The following is a 21,186-nucleotide window of genomic DNA, read 5'->3' on the forward strand; positions in this document are numbered from 1 at the left end:
AAATATCTCTGCACAAGTGTTGTATAGCAAATGATTTGTATTTAAATATAAATTGAAAATAAATTGATTTGAAAATTTTGATAAAATGAATTTATTCTTTAATTACTTTTAAAACTTGATTATCACAAATCTGTCAATAATTACTGTATTTGAGCGAAATTTTATTAAAAGAGCGCGTTTGCGCGTTGGTTACGCTTGGTCTAGTGACAGTTTCTAGTTGTGACTAGTCAAGCTGGCGAAATACTGTCATATACGATTGGAAATTTGAACTCGATTTGAGCGAAATTTCATAACGGTGAATGAAGATGAAGTTTTTACGTAAGCAGCATTTATTTTATATTTTCATAATTTTTGTCAGTTCAAATTGTCCGCTTGTGTGCAATGGTCATTTTGATTTTTGTATTTCCTCGTCCGCTGATTTTATCATTATTTTGAACTGAACCAGCTCCATCTTATAAAACCGATGTTCAGCAAGATATGCTTGTCAATTGTTCTCTGAAAAACGTTGTTCTGATTGCCTGTTTGATATTGAATTTGCGGCTGGCCGATTGGGATCGCTATTCTCAATAGTGGGCATGGTTGTCGTTGTGTTGGTTGTTTGCAAAATAAGACAGAATTGAAGTATTTTTTGTTTTGCTTTCGCAAGCATGGCTGGCTTATTCGCGGTGACATGCAAGTTGACAAGTTTAAATCTCGCCTGAGGTTCGGCAATTGAAATGAACGATTATCATCCTAATTAACGCACTGCCAGTGTTTGAACGTTATCCATCAGCTTTTGCATTGATTTGTGCCCGTCTTCGGCCAATATCAACCCCGGGTGCTGGTCAAATGCGCGGTTGCATTTTGCATTTCTTCTTGCCATATTTCTCAATCACCTTGGTGTTATAACTGTTCTTTTTTTTTGATTTGTTCAACAATTAGTTTTAACGAATGCAGCAGCAGCTCTTTGCTAACGCAGGCTTGTAGATGAGTCACCAAGATGAATCTTTGCCAACGACGATGGCGTCGAAGAAAAGTCCAAAATTGAAATCGAGTACGTTCGATTTACTATTGTTATTATGTTCTCTTATTTTGCAAGCCGCATGCAAGTGAACAACAAAACAGATGAGTCGAGCAGACGCGCGATTTTTTCTTTTATTCTTTTTTTTGCTGCCCAACTGCTGACGGATGGATGGATGTATTTGCGCTTTGCTCAGCTATGGGATGAAGCTGACTCTAAAATCGCAGCTTCCATTTGGTCTTAAAGCTGCACATTTTGAGCCCATCCATCAATGCTTGACAAGGCGCGCGGCTCGCTTGTTGGCCATTGGCGTTGGTCATTGGAAATTTGAAGCATGAATGAATATGTACCAGACATGTTTTTGCCAAAATCAGAATTGGCTTGGAAAAAATAGGCAAATGTTTTCAATAGACACGAAATTGATGCACAGCTACTGCTGATGCTACTACTACTACTAAAATGGATTGGATTGTCATTTTATTTATTTATATTAATTTGTGGAAAGCACAGTTTTCTTCATTATAATGATGGCGCATCATTTTTGGACGCATCATCAGATTGGGTAGTATTTGAAGTTGCATTGTTTTTGCATTGCCACATCTGTGCTTGTAGAGGAGAAAATTGCTTCAGCGAGTGAGTGAGTGATTCGCTGAAGAAAATCGATAGGTTGAATTTTAGTGAAACGGCATCCGTTCGTTGTTCACATTATTGGAGTTAGTTGGTGGCCAGTGAGAGATTTTAATGAAAATGTAAACTTACGTATATATATATTCGAAGTTATATTTACAATTATCGGCATGGGGATTTTTTTTCTTTTTTTATTAGCCTTTCATTGAACAGAATTAATGAATAATAATTAAAATTATCATAATTAATATTTATGTGTTGTGAAATGAACATTTATGAATTGATTATTACGAACACAGATTTTTCATTCATACTCATATACGATTGAGTAAATACAACAGATATCATCTGATTATAGATGCAATGAATGAGATTGAATTTTTAACTTAATTTTGATAATTATTTTTTTTGATTATTCAATAAACTGTTGCAGTAAATTTTCATTTATTCATTTATTGAGAAATACTGTCAATATATTTATACAGGCAGATGCTTTATTGATTGTTATTATTGATGAAAATATAGTGCATACAGATGCATAGCCGAAATACATCCTTTATTTATATATAAGTAATTTTAATAATCTTTGTACAAAAGATAATTGAGTTTTCAAAAACCGAATTTGATTTTGAATCTTTTTGGGAAGAATTTTCATCTGCTCTTCTTTTTTTCCATTTTCCGTTACGTCGTCGTCAAATTAATCGATTGTTTTCCTTTATCTTGGGAAATAGCCTCGGTAATAATAATGGAAATATAAATTTTGAAGATATCTTCTTTCTTTCTTTTTTTTTTAATTTAACGACTTTTAAAAATTATTCTCTTTTTTCTTCATCTTATTTATTGTTGTTGTGAATTGGTTTGCTTTGGTGTAAATATTTTTCTTTTGAAATTGATCAATCGAAGTTGTAATCATAAATTACTGTGCAATGCATACATGGGATGCGTTGTTTGATTGGAATATTCTCTTTCTCATCAATTGCAACTGGAAGATGGCGATGCTAGTTGAATTTAAATTGAATTGAAGTGCCGATTTATTGATTTGCTTTTTTTTATTTTTGTGCACTGTTGAAATTCGTGTCTAATTTATCGAAGAAAGCTGTGTTTTAAATGTGGTTATATTTTAAAAAATTTCGGAAACAAAATTTTATAATTCATCATTTTCACTATAATTCATTTTTAATATTTCTTTTAGTTGTTGTTTTTTTCATTTCTTGTTGATTTTTCAAGCTTGAATGTATGTATGTATGATATTAAACAAGGCGGACGTGTTTTAATTTCAGCTTTAACCTGCGATGGGAAAACGCTGTTGACGTTGCTTGTGCTATTATAGTAATCATAATTTGTGCTGAGAGGTTGCTGTTGTTGATATTGTTGTTTCGGTCAACTTGGTGATCGATTTCAACAGCTTAGCTATGTTAATTGACTTTCGTTGCAATTATTCATAAATATACCATACCAAGATGAATTGTATAATTCGGTTTTGTGATAAATGAAAAGACAAAATACATGAACCAGTGGAATTGTGTTTGGTGTTGATTTTAATGTTTGAATAATTTAGAACCATGAACTTTTCTTGAAATCAGTTGTGTAGTATATTTTGTCGTGTACTTTTTGAATACTAACTGTGGTGATGGTTGGAGAAGAAATTTTTAGTTTTTCATTTACTCTTCAAACGTGTACACTCCCACATTTGTACAGTAGTCATCTCTTTGTTATTGTTTGCATTTTTGCTCGTTGAAGTCATTGTTTGTTTGTTTGTTTGTTTGTATAATTTTCAATTTTAGGCAAAGTGCGATGCGAAGCGTGCAAGAAAAAATGCACTGGCGACATATTCAAGAGTGACGATAAATATTTTCACATCAAATGTTTTGTTTGCAAAGGTAAGTGATATGTAAATTTATTTGTATTATATATTTGTAAGCAGTTGGATTGTTTACCACACCGCCAGCCAGTTCGGTGTTGTTGTTTGTTGTTCACTCGTGCATGGACTATCGTTGTTGTTTGTCAACTAGTTTTTCGCACCGTTGCGAATGAAGCAATGCTAGTTTAGCTATCATCTTTGATTGTTAGCTGTTGTGAAAAATCTGTTGTTGTTGTTGTTATTTGTTATTTCAGACACTCCTTTTTTCTGGTTATATGGGAGGGGCGGAAAGATTTTAAATCCATTCCTCTGTTGTTTTTACCAACTTCATTACAATCCAAAGCATATTTATCAAACTTAGTCAATCCGTTTCTCTACATGCATGTATGCAATTGGTTTTTTTTTGTATTTTTTCATCTCTTTGAAATTAATTTAATAATCAGCGACAGTTAAGTTTATGCATTTGAAAATTTCCAAATTTTGTCTCAAATTAGTTTGCATTTTAAAAATAAAAATCACTCTTCGAACTTTTACTTACTTTTACGTATGTCATTTATTTGAGAAGAAATATGGTATTTTTTAGTGTTTACTTGTTTTCAGTGCATTCATTGTACGCATGATTGAGAATCGCATGTTGTTAATGAATATTTTTCACCCTTGTTATTATTATTATTATTGTGTTGTGTATGATTCAATTATATTTAATTCTGTAATTTTTACATTTGAAATTATTTTTTTTCATTATCTGATTTTTAAATTTCCAGTATGCAAACAGCCGTTGAAACAAGCCGGGTTTATCATGGAAGGGGGCGATTATTATTGCTTTGCGGATTATTACGCAAAGTTCGGTGTACGCTGCGCCATATGTGACAAATTTATCGAAGATGAGGTGACTAATTTCTCCGGCAAAACTTACCATTCGACATGTTTCAAGTGCGATCGTTGCAAGTAAAAATATTTTCACTTGAATATTCAAATTTATAGTTTTTTTTTCGTGATGTGAACGTTGCATTTGCAAATTTTGCATAGATCGGTGATACCAGCCGGTTCTGTTACTTGCAAAGGTGAACAAAAATTGTGCACAAATTGTGCATCAAGTTTGAAATCACCGAAAAATGCGGCACCTTTCAACGATACTTTAACTGCTCAAGATTGTCATGATCTTATGGATTCGATGTGTTCACCAGGAGGTGTGGGAATTTTTTTTCAATTTACATTCATCACGTGTTCAATTTAAACCGACAACAGCATATTATTGTGTTCTGTAATATCAATTTTCAGTTTGTGCTGCTTGTGATCAAGTGATCAGCAGTGGTCAAGTGCTGTTGGCGTTGGACACCCAGTGGCACACGTGGTGTTTCAAGTGTGCGGCTTGTCACTGCGTACTGCATGGCGAATACATGGAAAAGTAATGATATATTATTATATTACGTTTTTTTCAAAAAATTATATTCATTCATTCTTTTCATTGTTTTAGAGACGGTGTTGCATATTGTATCCGAGATTATGATCTTCGATTTGGAGTCAAATGTCACGAATGTAATAAATATATAACTGGAAAAGTGCTTCAGGTGATTTTAGCATTATTGGCAAACTGATTATTAATTTTCATCTACTGAAATTTTAATATACGTAAATATGAATTCGCTTCCGCTTACTTTTCTCTCGTTGATTCTGTAGTGGCGGGCACATTTTCAGCTGAAACATCTCCACCATGCATACTTTGCACACAACCAATTTCATTTGCCCTGTTTGTTTGTATTTGTGAATTATTGATAAGGGTGTTTGCTTTTGAGGCCGGAAATTTTCATTTCCATTCAAACTGCGCCCGGTGTAGTCGATGCGACATGCCTTTCTTGGACGGTCAGGAGATGTACATGCACGGTAATGTGGAAATTTATTTTTTGTTATTTTTGCTCAACATATCACATCTTGCAAACGTTTTAAGGGAACGAAATTTGGCATCCTGCCTGCAATGAATTGTCTTCATCCGATAATACAGTATGAAATTTGCAGTTGAAAAAAAATTTTTTTCAACTTTTCTTTTTATGAAGCTTTATTTTCTTTCCATTTGCAGCGAAGTGTCACAGCTCACGTTCATCGCAGCAGCCCGCAGATGCCGAAATATTCGGTCGATTTTGGTCGACACTTGCTTTACATGTACCTTCTGCCAGAACCAAATATGGGTTATCTGAAGCAGCCAATTTCACCATACCCACCCAGAGCACCACAATTTCACACACCCCAAGGTATAGATATGACAGTTCGCACTTTCTTCTTTGTCTATATTTTGATCATGAAATCAGTGCATAGATAGGGAGGGAAATGAGCTTTGTTGTTATTGTTGTTGTTGTTTACTTTCTTTTTAGCTTTTTCCAAAAAAACAGTATATATTGTTGAAATAAATAGAATAAAAAGTGCATGCGGATAAAGTAAATCACTTTTCCATATATTGTAATTCATAGAATAGTAAAAGTAATAATCATAGATAGATATTTGCAAACTTTGAAATGCTTTTTTGTGATTAAAGAAAACTAATCAATGAATGATTATATAGAAAAATGTATTTAGAGAGAGATTCATTTTGTAATAGATTGTTTACCTATTCTTTTTTCACATTCGTTAAGTTAAGCAGTTGTACTAATTGTATAAGAATGTATTAGTCGCCTAATAAGTAAAGTTGTATGGGAAGTTTTGTTTATTCTTCTTTCAGGTGGGCAAATTAAAATCCGGAGATCTAGAATATCCATGCTCAAGACAGGCATGCAAAAGCTTGGTAAGTAATCATGGCGACGATGAGTGAAAATAAAATGTAGCATTTTTGCATATGTATGCTTATTTTTCCTTTTAATCAGCCGAAGCTTTGGAAGACACATCTCCTCGCCCGCATTCACCGGCAATGAATAACGAAGAGCCGATTGAATTGTCCCATTATCCCGGCGCTCATGTGCCGGCTCCGAACGAAGTGGCGCCCATCGAACGGGACGACTTTCCTGCGCCACCGTATCCGTACGCTGTTGACGGTATGTAGACTGCGAGCGTAGGATGGAGGAGGGGAGGCGAGGCTGTGCTTTTTGCATATTAGGATTCATTTCATTTTAGAATTCAAACGACGTTTGTCCTCAACCGAAGGACTCGACGAAGACGAAACCGACGGACAAGATATGAGCAAAATATTGAAAGCTGAACAGCAGCTGAATCGATTCAAGGATGAATCATCTATGGCTCGGGCTTTTGTTCATGAATTTGAGGTGTCCAGTTGTTGGTTGCTTATTTGAATACTGTTTTTTCTTTATGTTAATTTTTTGAATTTATTTTGAAGAATCAGATGAAAAAATCCAAAGTACCATTGCATATAGATCCAAGATCTGCGTCTCGCACTCCCGATGCGAAGAAGATGCCTCACTTGAGGTGCAGATACGAGTCACCGATCAATGCATGTGAGTGAAAATTATTTTACTCTGTGCAAATGATGGTGTGCATTTGTTAAACGACTCACACTGTTGTGAAATGCGTGTTTGTTGAAATTTGATCATCGGACATATATATATAATTATATATACCCGCATACGCACTTTGCTCAGCTTAGCAAATGCATTTTGATTTTGCAGCTCCATCGCGTTACGTTAACAGGCCTCGGCCGTGGGAATTTTGGGACAAGAACAAAGCAGCAACGACAGTCATTCCTTACGCCCAAGGTGAGTGGAACTGTTTGTAATGCTTTTACGTTAGGGGGGGGGGAGGGGTTATGTTTGCTTTAAAAATTGCACCATTCAACATTGGCCTGTTGTTCCTTACTGTTTACGTGCTCTGTTTGCAGTCAGCTTACTTTTATTCACGAAGGTTTTTGCTTATTGCTCTTGTGTTGCATGTTTTGCACAAAACAAAAAAAAGGCAAAAAAATGTTTGTTGAAAAGAAACAAATGTGAAATAATTAGTTGATGCATCAATTTTGAATGCAATTCATTTTGGAATAATTTCATTTTTATGTTGTTTGTGATGAATATTTTTTGCAATTATAATTTTCAAAATTTGCTTTGTTCATTAGCAGCAGCAGCAGCAATAGTAGCTTAGCTGAATTGTTATTAGTATGGTAGCTCTGCAAACTGGTGCAAAAGTGTCAGAACTGAATTTGAAATTTAAATTATAGACAGATATCGTCGTTTTGCACTTTTTCGCCTTTTGTTGGAGGAGATTAATTGAAAAAATTTACTTCAGGTGCAATTAAATAAAAAGTTATGCTGTAATTTATTGCGAAATAAAAATTTTTTCTTCATTTGTTGAATAATGAAAACGAGGAGGAAGAAAATGAATTTTTTAGTTTTTTGCATAACAGTGCTTGCTTTTTTTTGCTTGAAGCTTTAAGTGAACAACAGATTGAACAATAGCAACTTTTCTTTTGAAGTTAAGCTTGATTTGGTCACCGGATAACCAATAATGATTGAAGAAAATATTTGTCGACTGAAACTGTCGACAAAATTATATTCTTTTTAGGGATTTTTAAATCAAAGCAAAAATTATTAAGTTAGGTGTTAAATTTTTCAAACAATCTTTGAAATATCGATGCAGTAATGTGTTGAAATGTATTATGTGATGTGAAAATTTTGACGACTTTAATTTGTAAATACAGTGAAACTCTGATTATCCGAGCACATTTTTGGTCGGACAACCTGCATTTCACTCATACTGTAACATTCTGTTGTTGGCTAATATTTATGTCTGGTATGTCTGCTACTAGAAAGAGAACGGTTTGGAGTTTAGAGCAAATGTTAGAAGTGTGTAGACTTGTGGAGAGGGGCAAGTCGCTCAGGAAAATTGCTGAGAATTTTGGTGTGGGTCTGTCCACAGTTTCAGACATCTATCGCAGTCGACGTCAGCTAACTGGCTTTGTGTCGCACATGGATACTTCGAGTAGCTGTTCTTCACGAAAATCTTTGAAAAATGCGTCAAATAGTGCGCTTGATTCAGCGATATCCATGTGGTTCCTTCAGAAACGTGCACTTGATTAACCAATAAGTGGCCCCATTTTGCAAGAAAAAGCTCTACCTTTCAGTACTAAGCTTAGTATTGATAATTTTATCGCCAGTTCAGGTTGATTAAGTAACTTTAAAAATCAGCATTGCATACGCGAGCTTAAAATTCACGGTGAAAAATTGTCTGCTGACAGTGAGAGTGCCGCAAAATTTACAGGGCAAATAACGTCGCATAATGAACAGAATGTCTACTCCTTCTTCCACGTCTAATTGAGGATAACAACTATAAATGCTTCAATTGCGTACATACATTTTGAAAAATTGAAAACGTCCGATTATCCGAAGGACCCCCAAAAACCGAGTGTTCGGATAATCAGAGTTCCACTGTATATACATATAATGTAATGATTTGATATAATTTTTGAAATTGTATACTTGCGGATATATATATAATTTGAATTTTTTAATTTAAATTGTGCTTTTTATAGTGCCGAAAGCTGGATATGGTTTGTCGCCAAAAGCGGCAACTTTGCCTCATTCAAATATGAGCGCTTTATACGTACGTAACGTTGTTGTCTGCACGAATTAAAAAGCTGATTTATATTTATTATGTTTTTGTTTTAATGAACAGGACCTGCATTTCAAAAATTCGACAATTAATTCAGAATTATCAAACCGTGAGTTGGTTTTATTTATTTGTTGTTGTAATGAAATCTTTTTGTTAATTGGTATTACTGTAGATTCGTACGTGGCGTCAACGTCGATGAGTTCCAACGAGAGATATCAACCGTCATATGGATCCGGTGTTTTGCGAAGTTCTTTGCCTGACATGAGCAAACCTCCGAAGGTGAATTGATTGTTTATAATGATAATTTTCACTTTTTATGCGTGCAATTTAATTTATCAAAATTAGATATATCGGTACTCTGAATTGATGACAACGAACAAAAAGTTGCCTGAGGATGTTGATCGTTGCCATTTGGAGGTAGGAAGACTTGAAAATTTGTTTTTCATTCTTATCTTTTTCATATTATTTATCAAATAATAAATAATTGTTTTTTCTGTAATTTAGCGTCATTTGAGTCGTGATGAATTTGAAGGTTTATTTGGAATGACGCCAATAGAATTTTACAAATTGCCCGAATGGAAACGGATCAACTTGAAAAGACGAGCAAAGCTCTTCTGATTTCATCTAACAGAGTCTATAGCCTGATTCAGCTGTAAAAAAAGATCGGCATTAGTTGTTTAGTTTTTATTACTGTGGCGTTACTTTTTATAAATATATGAAGTCTTCAACACGAAAACTAGTGATGCTTTTTTGGGAAAAAAGCTTAGTTATTATTATTATTGCTGTTGTTTTGTGGTGATTTGATCACTGTTTAGATCAGTTGCTGCATTGCAATGTTTTGGTCATAAGTAGCCCGTGTGTCATGCCTGTGCATGGTTGATTATATTTTCTAGTTGTTCACATCAGCCAGGCTGGTGATGTTGATTTTATGGAAGCTTAAAACAGCACTTAAATTGAATATGATATATTTTTTTTCATTTATCTATTTATATAACTTTCAATTCTAGTTCGATAATAATAATACTGATGTAAAATTATTCAACTGCTGAATAACAATTTCCGGATGAGCTAGTTCGTTTTCCATACACATGGCACTTTTCAGTCTTTTCAGTGAAAGTTCGTTTAGCTTTTTGAAATTATTGCTTCTTTGATCAAACGAGAGGAACGATAAAACGGTTTTTTTTCTTTCCTCCAATGTAGTTTTTGTTTTTGCTTTCACATTTTGTTTGCTTTTACTGAATGCGCTTCTTGTGCAGCGTAAAAATGAGCTGTCGAAATAAAGCAAAAACTTTACAAACTCTGCAATGGAATAATTGAATTTGATCTGCATTTACTTCTTTTGAATGTATGGTTGGATACTTATTCAAACGGCTTTTGTGAAGTTACATGACAGATGGATCATGTTGGTTAGCTGATCAGTTTTGGCTTTCTTTCATGGTGCTTTCCAGTGTTTCATTAACCAGGAGGGCAGGCACTACAGGGTGTTTCAGTAAAATGGTTGAATAAATTTGAAACAACTGGCATAAATTTTGTTTTTCAGTGAAATATAAAATGAGTTGCACAGAAGAATTGAATTGAAGAGTAGTTGCACCAAGAAAAATTGTAATTTCATGAAGATGGAATTTCTTCATGTTTCCAGTATTAACTTTTCATTTCAATTTCTGCACATAACGAATACAGTTTAAACTAATTTAAAGCGGATAAAATTAAGCTTACTGCGTTTTAAAGTTGTTGTTTCAAATTAATGAACAAAATTTCAAATTAAAAATGTTCAAACAACTTGGAAATTCTTTCATTTAAACATCAGTGTCAAAAATGGATGTTCTTATGGACGATACCATGTACACTCTGTTCTGGTTGTGCGCCATAATTGCACTCTGCTTCTTGCTCTACTTCGTTCGCAGGTTAATTTTTTTATCTGATAATTATAATTATAATAAAAGTGTATAATGTAAACTTCGACAGGCAAAAAAAGAAAGAACAAGGATCGAAGGTGAGGGCAGTGCTGGTAACCGTTGAATGTGTGAAGCCGACAGCTGGATTAGAAGCAGAATATACTGTTTGCATGAAATATCGAGTCGATGATAAAGGATTCTGTTGTTATAAACCAAAACTGGAGAAAACTGTGATTGTTCCAGATACGGGATTGGATACTGTTTTGTACCCATGATACTTCTTAGGAAATGGAGTCTGCATAATTCATTTCCTATTTTATAACTCATTTGATTAATTAAAAATGATCACAATTTATTGTGAAAAATTTCATTTTACTGTTTCAGCAATCATATGTAAAACATTGCTTCAATTATAAATTATAATGTTGTTTTTTCATTATCATATTGGTTTAATAAAATTGTCTCGTTTCATTACCACAAGAATCTCAGCTGCGTTATTTCAGACATGAGGAAATGCAATTAGACTGTGTAACATTCACCAATATTTACTAACAATTATATACAGTGCTGTCTCACCGTATTCTTCAAGGAAATGCGTATTTTATATTCTGGATACTCTAGCTTCTCCTTTTATAAGAAAATATTTTTGAATTATCTCATTTTTTTGAAAACAGTCTGATTGTTTTACTGATGTAGTTGTTTCTTCTATTTGGGAGTTATCGTTTGAGTTTTGATGATTATCTCTATTGCTTCTTCTTATGAAACTTATTCATTTCGAGCCACTGAATTACGATCATTTGTTTTGCATACTGTAATCGGTTGTTATTTGTTCTAAGATGCATATGCGTTATTGATCAATGTAGCGCATTGATCACTTTGTTCAGTTGACGCCACATGAACTCGCCATCTTCATATTTTGTAGCAGTTTTCCCTGAAAGTTACTTGACACTTTTTTGTTCGTAGCTTCTCAGTTAAACTACATAAATATTATTTAGATTTCTTACATTTACAAAGTGGCAACATTTTCTTTTTCACCGTTCAGTTCATATGTTCTGCCAGGTGTTCACAGAGATTTCACATGAGTAAACCTACATGGTAAAAAAATCTAAAAAATGACGATTTTTTTGACAATTGACGACAATCTAAAAAATGCATTTGTAACGTGCCGGGCTTTTCTTCCAGCTGAGTTTTCTCACTTTCTACTGACTCCATTGTCAGAGAGCGGATCTTGGGTATTGTGCGACAAATACACGACAAAACGCAAGGCGTAACAATATATTCAAAACTATGTATATAATTTATTAAAAGTAAAATAAAATAAGCAAAACATCAGTAGTAGAGCGCTGGAGCAATCACTGAAAATAGCAATTTTTAGCGTTAATTTTGTTGCATTCTTCGACAAGAAAATGCTGAAAATTACTAAAATTAAAAATATTTTAATACAAACGTATTTGCCACTCTTAGTAGTATACATTGAAGCAATTTTCATAAAAATTAAACATATACTAAGCTCTTTACACGAGTTTTTCTAATGTGGTGTGCATTCCATCCCAAGAATCCAACAACGTGCCTAATCAAATTTACGATGTTTCGTAGGCCGAACAAAAGTCTTAAGCGACTGCAATTCTTTTTCCAAATATGCCTTACTCTTTCAAAAGGGATGTCACAAAGCTTAAGGTCATAAAATAAAAATTAACCGAGTGCAGGATAACCCAAGAATGGGTTAATAAAATAAAAAATCGAATAATAACTAAAATTCAAAATCATTTAAGCCGTGTTATAGATGCGGTGGAGCACACGCACAGAACACTTGCCGTTTCAAGAACATCAGCTGCAATTTTTGCAAGCGTTTAGGCCACATCGAGCGCGTTTGTAGAGCGAAATCGCAATCCACTGTGAAGAATGGAGCTGCGAAACCCAGTCGGTATGCTCAATCGCCGTCGAAGAGGAGGAATATAGAATCAACCGACTAACTGCTTCCAATGGAGTGATCGGAACCTTGCCGTTTCCTGACGTCTACGTTACACTAAACAATGTTGTCATCCCAATGCAAGTGGACTCAGGAGCATCTTTGACCATCATCTCAGAGCATACATTCAAATGAGTCTACCTCCCTTATCAACGCTATTTGAAACCTTTCCACTCATTACTGAGAGACTTCAAAAGGTGCGTCGTCGAGATATTAGGTGCAACTTCTCTTTCAGTCAAATTCAGTTCATTCAATGGGTCACTGCCAGTTGTGGTCGTTAAGGGACCGCGCCGTAGTCTGCTGGGGAAAAAATGGTTCAAACCATTGGACATCCGACTAGTTGGAGTACATAGCGTAGCGCTGTCTTCAGTACAAGACCTGATCGAAGAGTACAGTGAATTATTCTCTGACACCCTGGGCACTGTGAAAAGACCACCAGTGGTACTCCATACTGATGGATCCATACCACCAATCCAGATGAACGCCATGCGAGTGCCATTTGCACTCAAACAACGTATATCAGAAGAACTGGATCGACTTGTAGAGTAAGGCATTCTGGAGCCTGTCCAATATACGGCATGGACGACGCTGATTTTACCGGTCATTAAGAGTGATGGAAGCATCCAAATTTGTGGCGATTATAAGTGCACGGTGAATGAAGCGTTACGGAAGGGCCTATATCAAATATAACGATATCTTCACAACACTAAAAAAGGGAAGAATATTCGTGAAATTAATTCTAGTGCAAGCGTATCAGCAACTAGAAGTCGACGAAGCTTCGGCTGAGCTACAGACGATAATAGCACATAAAGGAGTTTTTAAAGCGAAACGACTCCAATTCAGCATTGTGTCAGTGCCTGGTATTTTCCAGCGTTTCTTGGACTCCTTGTTGGCTAACTTGAATGATGTTGTTTCATATTTCAAAGACGTATTAACTGTTGCAGACTCACAACATGAACTGTTAGAAGTTTTAAGACGAGTGTTCGATCGTCTGCGCGACGCGGGAATCTGGCTGAACCGTGAAAATGCGTCATTGTGAGCAACAGTGTAGAGTTCCTTGGATACCGAATCGACGCTGAAGGAATCCATCTGTCCGAAGGTAAAGTGGAAGCCATCCACAAGATCCCATGGCCAAAGATTAAGCAGGAACTTCAAGCGTTCTTGGGTTTGCTAAATTTTTACCATAACTTTCTAGCAAACAAAGCTGAAGCAGCAGAGACATTACATCGCCTGCTAGACGGGTGCGGGTGGAAATGGGCCCATAATCACAAAAAAGCGTTTCAAAAGGTAAAAGCGCTTATTACTTCTAACACCGTTTTAGCCCAGTACGATAATCAACTGCCATTGATTCTTACGCATGATTATATACTCCCTCACCAAATAGGGTTGAATGTGTTCTGACCCATAAACTGCCATGCGGTAGAGAAGTGCCTATAGCGTTCCATTCGTGAACACTTGCAGCAGCTGAGGGTAAATACGCCCAGATTGGCCGGGAAGCTCTGGCAATCATCGCTGGAGTAAATAAATTCCACAATTATGCTTTCAGGCGCCATGTCAAAATCAGAACGGATCATAAGCCTTTACTCAGCTTATTACGGAACTCCATTCTGACACCCGCGAGCTTGTCCTAGCGATGACTCGTTGGCGCCCATGACTATAGTCTTGTGTATAGTACAACTATGAAACTTGAGAATGCCAATGCTTTGAGTCAGTTACCCCAAACAGGGAAGCCAAATATGTGTTCTGGTCCCCTAGAAGTCCTTCTTCTAGAATCAACGCCCACACTCCCGATCAGTACAGAATATCTCGCTAAAAGGACGGGCAAAGATGCAGTCTTAGCCCACGCGCAGAACTGGCTGAAAAGGGTTTGGCTAGCGTGAGGAATTCAAGCCGTTCCACTACCGAAGGGATGAACTGTCCCTCCACAAAAGCTGCGTCCTGTGGGGTCGTTGCGTAAATGCGATCACCACAAATGCTGATCACTCGTTAGCTCAAATACTTCTGTCACATCTTGTTTGTTGAATGATCACTCAGAGTCTGAGACCATCAAACAACTGATGATCCTCTTCTTAGCTGCAGCCTTGAGTATTTGCAACAAGTCGCGTAGGGACAGTCATGCGCAGCTACTTTCACCAGCACAGGAGGTAAAGTCTTCTTACTAACCTCTGACGCTGACTCATTTGTTTGGTCAGGGAACTACGTGACTACGTGGGGAATGAGCAACATTTTCTATCCTATGAGAGGTTATTTTACTTCTGCTGAAAAGGTGTTCTTTAGTGTTCAGTCTGGAAATGAAATATTGAGACAAATAGTTGAGCAAGCTCTACTAGCTGCATAGCTGAATTGTTTAGCTCAAGGAAAACTGGTGCTTTATATTCTCCTTTGAATAGAGATCTGCGGCCTCTGTTCGGACATGAAATAAAGAAGTAGCTCATCCTGAATTACTAAAATCCTGCTTCTTCCATTTGCAATTAATCAAAAGTAAAAGTTCCTGAATTAAAGGGATTCCCTAAAGTCAACCTAAAACCCCGTATGGGACCAGTATTATGCACAACTTAAATCTCTGGGAGGAAGCTTTATTCATGAATATCATAGAAAGACAATATCGTGCTTTCAGTTACAGTAAAACCAAACTTAGGCAAGAACTTTCTACCGTTTTCAACAAGAGGTTTTAAAATTATATTTTTAGCATTCAATATAGTCTTAAAAATTCATAACTTTGGCTATAAATAAAAAATCAGATAAATTTTAAACATCTTTACAAAAAAGGGAATATAAGGTAAAGTATTGACCTATCATTCCTGATAATAAACATAAAAAATAGTTTCTGTTAGAGATCACACACAGAAATATAGCATCTTTTAAGGCTGTATATTTTTTGCAACGCTTTCGTATTTTTTAACATCTCATCAATGTAATATTTCATCTTGCATTTATCGAAGCATGAAATCAACAGAAGCTCATAGAAATGAAATAATCGGTCTTCTGTAAATCACGTTCAAAATGAATACATTTATTACATTTTGATCAGTAATACGGAATAAACTGCAACTCAGTTAATAATATTCTGACAACCTGAAAATTATATTTACATCATAATACACATACTTTTAATTCATTTAATTAATTATTATTTAAGTTACATATTTATATTAATTTCTTATAATAAAAATCAGTATAATAATATATTCAAAACAAAATACTGTAAACAAAATATTGTAGATTTTCAGGTTTTACTAATGGTTTTGAGTGTGTTTTCTTTAATCTAGTTGTTGCACCAATCATCTATCGCCAATTTGATACGCTCCAATACAGTCAGTGACTGCTCAGTTACAACTAAGGCCATTTGTAAGTATGAACACTTTATCGTAGAATGAAGTTTGATCAAATTTTAATTTCAGCGTGAAAATGAAAACTCATAAAATAAGATTAGCACCGTATTTCTTAATAACAGCTTTCCTTTTCTATTTGTTTTTCAAGTCGCAAGCGAACCCTGACATGTCTGCTAAGAATTTCGTTGCTGACTTGGTCTTTATTTGTGATAACTCACAATCAGTTCAAGGAGAGATGTTTATTGAAGAAAAGCTGCTTATGAAAAATATTTTGAAAAAAATATCTGTAAATGACGATTTTGTACGAGTGGCGATCATAAAGTATCACGAAATGATGAAAGATGGAATGCTTTCAGCGCAACTTGTGTCTAATTTTAACACGTTTACAAATCATGGTAAAGATTATCTTTTTATAATATAAATTAGGAATATTTTTCTGTATTATAGTTTACCTTTACATAATACTGCACATTTAACTTTATCGTTACATTTCTCTGTGATAAAATTAGAATTTTTAATGATAAATATTTATGCTGATCTGATTTTAATTTAAAATTTATTTGTTTTGTAGATGAACTGTACAAGCAGATAGAGGAAGTTAAATTGAGAAATAAAATGAAGAATATTAGTGATGCGTTTCGATTGATTGATGAGAAAGTGTTCAAGTTAAGCGAAGGTGATCGACCGAGTGTGCCGAATGTGATCATACTTTTCACAGATGACCATTCACCTGTGCAAAAGTGTGAGCCTCATCTTTGGGCAGAAAAGTTGACAAGGGAAAAGCACAGAATTTTTGTTGTAATGATAGCAACTTCTAATTCAGCAAATTCTCGGGAAAAAAGAAGATATCTCTACAACTATCTTCGTAACAAAATTGCCAGCGAACCGGATTTATTCTTTATTCTCAGTAAACACGTCGATGTAGAAACGAATGCAGATATTCTTGTTACAAAGCTTCTTAGGAAGGTTCCGAGTTTTTACTTTGCATCAAAAGGAAAGGAAAATTCTTCATACGAAATTCCAGCATATGAAACGAATAGCATATCCCTTGGAGAAATGGTGGACAGTGTTCCTGAAGAAAATAATTTAAATCTTATCCTAATGAACAGCTACACAACTACAGTCAGAAGTTTTACAAGTGAAAAATTTTTAACGAGCAGTGTGAACGTCATAGATACTAAAGCTAGCCGAGAAATGGAAATCACTAATAGCAGTTGGCCACCTGTTGAAACGGTTATGAGCAGAAGTATGTGAAAATTTTATTCATTTGTTTAATAATGAAAAGTTTCCACTTTGCAGATGAAGAAAATGAAGTAATGGGTTCAAAAATGACGTTTGATCATGAGATGAGCATGACTGAGAGAGCGGATGTTAATGATATATCAACAGAAACAAATACTGTGGAATTTATTGAAAGCAGTACTGGTGTTACCTTGAATTTTAGTGAAAATGACGTGATATCATCTACTTTTGAAGAAGAATCAGAATCAAGGTTTGATTATGCAGATTACACCAGCTTTTCGAAAAATGAGGAAGAAGATACTACAACCAAGGAAAACGATAATCCTCTACTACGAACGGAAACTTCCCACCCTTTGTTTGTTGAATACAAAACTGAAAGTGATTATGAAGAAAATGATGTAAATTGGAATAGCGTAAAAACAACTGAAATAGCAGAAGATCATGCCGTTACTTTATGGCCAGAAACCATAAATTCTGGAATTATTGGAGCAGATGTTGTTATCAATGAGACTTTAGAAGCTTTTGAAAATGCAAATTTCGTTGAGAGTTTAGAAAATGATGCACTAAAGAATAATGAAAATGAGATCAATGCAACAGAAAATTATAATGTCTCTGAAACAAATACTGCTGGTTATTACGGATCAGATAACAGGAAAAATTGTAGTGGAATAAGAGTGGACAATTCAACGGATTGTCGAAATTATTCACGTTTTATCAACGAAAAACATCATTATTATACTGTGCCTGGTGCTGTATTTGTGGTCCTGCCTGTATTATTATTTGCAGTGTTGAAGATAATCGCTTGTAAGAAAATGAATAACAAAACCGATGAAAAAGTGGATGACCCTCCAACTGTGGCAGATTCTAATTTGGCGTTCAGTCCATTTTTAAATTACATTGAAGCAAAGGATATTCCTTTTATAGACGATACTTCAAGCTAAAGCAGTATAATACTGCTTGATTAATATCTTCATTATTTTGTTTTTTACTAAACTTTAATTTCAGCAAATTTTACATGTCAAATGTAATTCATTGAAATGAATTTTTATTTATTAATAAAACTTACACAATAATGGTGAATTTTTATGCATGCAATGGAGTGCTGAAAAAATTTCAATTTCGTTTAATTTTCAAAGATAAATTTGTTCAATGTAAACTTTATTAATACCCAAACTTTAAATATATTTTTAAAAGAAAAGTATTTAAATCAGTTAATTCCAAATTATATAAAATTAATATTTCTTGAAAAATATATTCCAGGTGGTCCACATTTTAATTCTATTTAAAAGCAGTAAATATTCAATATTTAATATGAACAGGACTAATATCATTCTTTACATTGTCGCTCAGAACTATTTTTTAGAGTATTTAATAATCACTGACAATTGCATAAATGCATTGAAATATGTAATAAGGTAATATTCTGTCATATCCTTGCTACAAATGATAATAGAACGTTCTAAAATGTTAAATATTTTCATAAAGATAAACCGTATTTTTATATATAAGTTATTTCCAAAAATCAGAAAAAAGACATTTTTCATTATCATTAAATAAACGTTTATTATACAAATGCAGAGCTGATGTAAGTTAAGATTGTCGAGGATTTCTGATTTTACTAGTAACTGACAATGAACGGAACTGCTGAGTCATGCTGGGTAAAACTTCATTTTGTTCCTTTCTTGCAAACGGTATCCACTGTGGAGCCAATTTATTTTGAGCAACGCCTGTTCGGTTCGATAAAGATCCAATCTGCATTTAATAATTTATAAAATCTCATTCTGAAATAATGAAACGGATAAATTTACTCTATTAGCATTCCAATTATCAAAAAGTTTCTGAACTGTCCCGCCAAGCAAGCAGCAGTTGCTGTTGTTTAAAAAAATGAAATTCTTCTCGTTTTCAACTGGACAAGTAATCTGCAGCTTTGTGCCTGGTGGAGTTTGCATGCTACAAAAATAAAACACTTCAAAATTAAACTATTATTTATTTATATTAATTCAAACCAAGTGCACTTTACGAAGCACAACTATTACATTTAAAAATTCATTAAAATAAATAATGAATCAAAAAACGTTAGTAAACAGAAATTACAAAAATATATTCAAAAGACTATTATAAATTCATTAAATAATGCATTTCAATTTGCCTGCATAAGTTATAACATTTATTGATATATTGGTTCAAAAGTTTTTCTGAATAGAATCAATATTTTAAGCTATTGTGAAACAGACATGATTTCACAAATTAGTCAAATACATGCAATGCATAAAATAAACAACACAAACATATGATATCATAATACTTCAATCCTTTAACAGGAGTTGATACCAGTCCAACAACATCAGACTTTCCATCAGTTAAGTCTATTCTCAAAAAATATGGAAAGTCCATTTTATCTTCTAGGGCCTTCGGAACAGCAATATTACGAATTTTTTGTATTTGAAGTACAATGTGCTTCCCATCATTTTCATTCCATTTTATCGGCAAAACTTTTCTGTCAAGTTTTCGAAAATCTAACTATATTTAAAAATTCAAAATATAATAAGATCTCTATTCATTCAAGTAGTTCCATAAAAAATTTTTTTCTTAAAAATAATTCTGAATCATATAAGACATTTAAAATATAAAATAAAAAAAATAGCAACAATATTTTCAATAACAACGGAATTCAAAATATAATTAAAAAACATCATTAACATTAATGGAATATAACATAAAGAAATACAAAAAATAAATACATCTTACATTTAAATCAATTTCCATTGTTGCTGTTTTCAAGTAAGCAATTTCTATAAAAAAATAACATGCTATATAATATGTACCAATGGAAAGCTTTCACGTTTCTGATACATATATAAAGAAATAAGAAACCTGAGATAACTAGATTATAATAAGTATTTCTAATGCATAATTCAATAATTCCAAAAATAATTTATTACAAATTGCATGCAATGACTCACTTAGAAGCATCATACTGTAATAAATGAAATTCAGGTTAGTGTTGTAAAAACTTTAAAAAACAGCGCAATTCAAAAAACAAAAATTGAAGTAAATCTAAACCAATAGTCAGTGCTCAAATTATATCAGTGAAACATCATGTAATTTGTCATTTGAAAATTTTTTTAAATGAAATATTCATAAATATAGCATGTATCGGCAATTACGGCAAACAGTAAAAGATAATCAGGTACGATTGTACTAGCCGTTCGCTGGTTAGATAATCTACAATGGACTGTATGACTGGTGTCTGGCTTCGCTCCTCTCCAGTTGACGTCCTGCGGATTCTTGGGCTGTTCTTCATGATACGCACGACGGGTACTGCTACCGTTCTCAGTTTCCACACACACACACACACACACACACACACACACACACACACACACACACGTCCCTACTCCCATTCTTCTCGTGTCAGCTGCATCCGAGTCTCTTCAACCGGGGACAGTTCCTCTTCGGTTTGCTCTGCGTCCCCGCGCTCGCTTTTTTCAGATTTCCACCTTCTCACGAAGCGCTGACGGCACACGCTGTGTAACGGGCCAGCGGATCTGCCTCCGGGTCCTCGCCAGTTCAATTTGTGGTGAAGTTTATACTTTTTCATGATCAGCATTCCCGAAAATAATTTTTATTATTATTCTATATTTTATTGTACCAAAGTGACGTATATCAAATGCGATAGCAATAGTCGGAAAAAACAATCAAAAATAAGAAAATAGCGA

At 34.2% G+C, this 21,186-nt stretch overlaps 7 protein-coding genes across 7 annotated transcripts; 5 read left to right on the plus strand and 2 right to left on the minus strand.

Annotated features, from left to right (window-relative positions):
• Window positions 1–484: 484 nt before the first annotated feature.
• Window positions 485–862, minus strand: Tsp_02313 (putative chaperone protein HtpG). Its single transcript, XM_003378072.1, has 2 exons — window positions 746–862; window positions 485–697 (listed from the first exon to the last, which is right to left on the minus strand). Exons 1-2 carry the CDS (start codon window positions 860–862, stop codon window positions 485–487), a joined length of 330 nt encoding a protein of 109 aa, XP_003378120.1.
• A 1,691-nt stretch (window positions 863–2,553) lies between these two features.
• Tsp_02312 (putative LIM domain protein) lies at window positions 2,554–6,936 on the plus strand. Its single transcript, XM_003378073.1, has 16 exons — window positions 2,554–2,573; window positions 2,908–2,956; window positions 3,412–3,507; window positions 3,549–3,671; window positions 3,743–3,758; window positions 4,253–4,436; window positions 4,518–4,678; window positions 4,770–4,896; window positions 4,966–5,059; window positions 5,285–5,372; window positions 5,437–5,489; window positions 5,566–5,737; window positions 6,202–6,264; window positions 6,344–6,511; window positions 6,591–6,739; window positions 6,811–6,936. The coding sequence occupies exons 1-16, from the start codon at window positions 2,554–2,556 to the stop codon at window positions 6,934–6,936; spliced, it is 1,689 nt and encodes a 562-aa protein (XP_003378121.1).
• A 1,814-nt stretch (window positions 6,937–8,750) lies between these two features.
• Window positions 8,751–9,647, plus strand: Tsp_02311 (actin-binding LIM protein 1). The gene is made up of 6 exons (XM_003378074.1): window positions 8,751–8,763; window positions 8,950–9,029; window positions 9,093–9,138; window positions 9,202–9,308; window positions 9,375–9,446; window positions 9,534–9,647. Exons 1-6 carry the CDS (start codon window positions 8,751–8,753, stop codon window positions 9,645–9,647), a joined length of 432 nt encoding a protein of 143 aa, XP_003378122.1.
• Window positions 9,648–13,024: 3,377 nt separating this feature from the next.
• On the plus strand, window positions 13,025–13,442 carry Tsp_02310 (conserved hypothetical protein). Its single transcript, XM_003378075.1, has 2 exons — window positions 13,025–13,110; window positions 13,139–13,442. Exons 1-2 carry the CDS (start codon window positions 13,025–13,027, stop codon window positions 13,440–13,442), a joined length of 390 nt encoding a protein of 129 aa, XP_003378123.1.
• Window positions 13,443–13,548: 106 nt separating this feature from the next.
• Tsp_02309 (conserved hypothetical protein) lies at window positions 13,549–14,294 on the plus strand. Its single transcript, XM_003378076.1, has 3 exons — window positions 13,549–13,912; window positions 13,945–14,058; window positions 14,089–14,294. The coding sequence occupies exons 1-3, from the start codon at window positions 13,549–13,551 to the stop codon at window positions 14,292–14,294; spliced, it is 684 nt and encodes a 227-aa protein (XP_003378124.1).
• A 2,007-nt stretch (window positions 14,295–16,301) lies between these two features.
• On the plus strand, window positions 16,302–18,408 carry Tsp_02308 (putative von Willebrand factor type A domain protein). Its single transcript, XM_003378077.1, has 3 exons — window positions 16,302–16,620; window positions 16,797–17,471; window positions 17,525–18,408. Exons 1-3 carry the CDS (start codon window positions 16,302–16,304, stop codon window positions 18,406–18,408), a joined length of 1,878 nt encoding a protein of 625 aa, XP_003378125.1.
• A 649-nt stretch (window positions 18,409–19,057) lies between these two features.
• On the minus strand, window positions 19,058–20,259 carry Tsp_02307 (hypothetical protein; the record flags this gene model as incomplete). Its single annotated transcript, XM_003378078.1, has 3 exons — window positions 19,058–19,219; window positions 19,727–19,987; window positions 20,216–20,259. Coding segments are annotated over 3 exons (467 nt in total), but the record flags the coding sequence as incomplete, so codon positions are not given.
• Window positions 20,260–21,186: the final 927 nt, after the last annotated feature.

Source organism: Trichinella spiralis, assembly GCF_000181795.1.
Source record: "Trichinella spiralis strain ISS 195 chromosome Unknown Scfld4, whole genome shotgun sequence".
Lineage (NCBI taxonomy): Eukaryota > Metazoa > Nematoda > Enoplea > Trichinellida > Trichinellidae > Trichinella > Trichinella spiralis.

Excerpts from the sequence above, each read along its gene's own strand:
- Tsp_02313 (XM_003378072.1), bottom strand. The coding sequence starts at position 862 with ATGGCAAGAAGAAATGCAAAATGCAACCGCGCATTTGACCAGCACCCG. Across the intron at positions 698-745 it reads ATAACGTTCAAACACTGGCA|GCGAGATTTAAACTTGTCAA; the intron begins GTGCGTTAATTA and ends GCCGAACCTCAG.
- Tsp_02312 (XM_003378073.1), top strand. The coding sequence starts at position 2,554 with ATGCATACATGGGATGCGTT. Across the intron at positions 4,897-4,965 it reads CATGGCGAATACATGGAAAA|AGACGGTGTTGCATATTGTA; the intron begins GTAATGATATAT and ends TCATTGTTTTAG. Across the intron at positions 5,373-5,436 it reads TCAGGAGATGTACATGCACG|GGAACGAAATTTGGCATCCT; the intron begins GTAATGTGGAAA and ends AAACGTTTTAAG.
- Tsp_02311 (XM_003378074.1), top strand. Across the intron at positions 9,139-9,201 it reads TAATTCAGAATTATCAAACC|ATTCGTACGTGGCGTCAACG; the intron begins GTGAGTTGGTTT and ends GTATTACTGTAG. Across the intron at positions 9,309-9,374 it reads ACATGAGCAAACCTCCGAAG|ATATATCGGTACTCTGAATT; the intron begins GTGAATTGATTG and ends TATCAAAATTAG.
- Tsp_02310 (XM_003378075.1), top strand. The coding sequence starts at position 13,025 with ATGAGTCTACCTCCCTTATCAACGCTATTTGAAACCTTTCCACTCATT. Across the intron at positions 13,111-13,138 it reads GTGCGTCGTCGAGATATTAG|TTCATTCAATGGGTCACTGC; the intron begins GTGCAACTTCTC and ends AGTCAAATTCAG.
- Tsp_02309 (XM_003378076.1), top strand. The coding sequence starts at position 13,549 with ATGAAGCGTTACGGAAGGGCCTATATCAAATATAACGATATCTTCACA. Across the intron at positions 13,913-13,944 it reads CGCGGGAATCTGGCTGAACC|AGTTCCTTGGATACCGAATC; the intron begins GTGAAAATGCGT and ends GCAACAGTGTAG. Across the intron at positions 14,059-14,088 it reads GGAACTTCAAGCGTTCTTGG|CAAACAAAGCTGAAGCAGCA; the intron begins GTTTGCTAAATT and ends ATAACTTTCTAG.
- Tsp_02308 (XM_003378077.1), top strand. The coding sequence starts at position 16,302 with ATGAAAACTCATAAAATAAGATTAGCACCGTATTTCTTAATAACAGCT. Across the intron at positions 16,621-16,796 it reads TAACACGTTTACAAATCATG|ATGAACTGTACAAGCAGATA; the intron begins GTAAAGATTATC and ends TTTGTTTTGTAG. Across the intron at positions 17,472-17,524 it reads TGAAACGGTTATGAGCAGAA|ATGAAGAAAATGAAGTAATG; the intron begins GTATGTGAAAAT and ends TCCACTTTGCAG.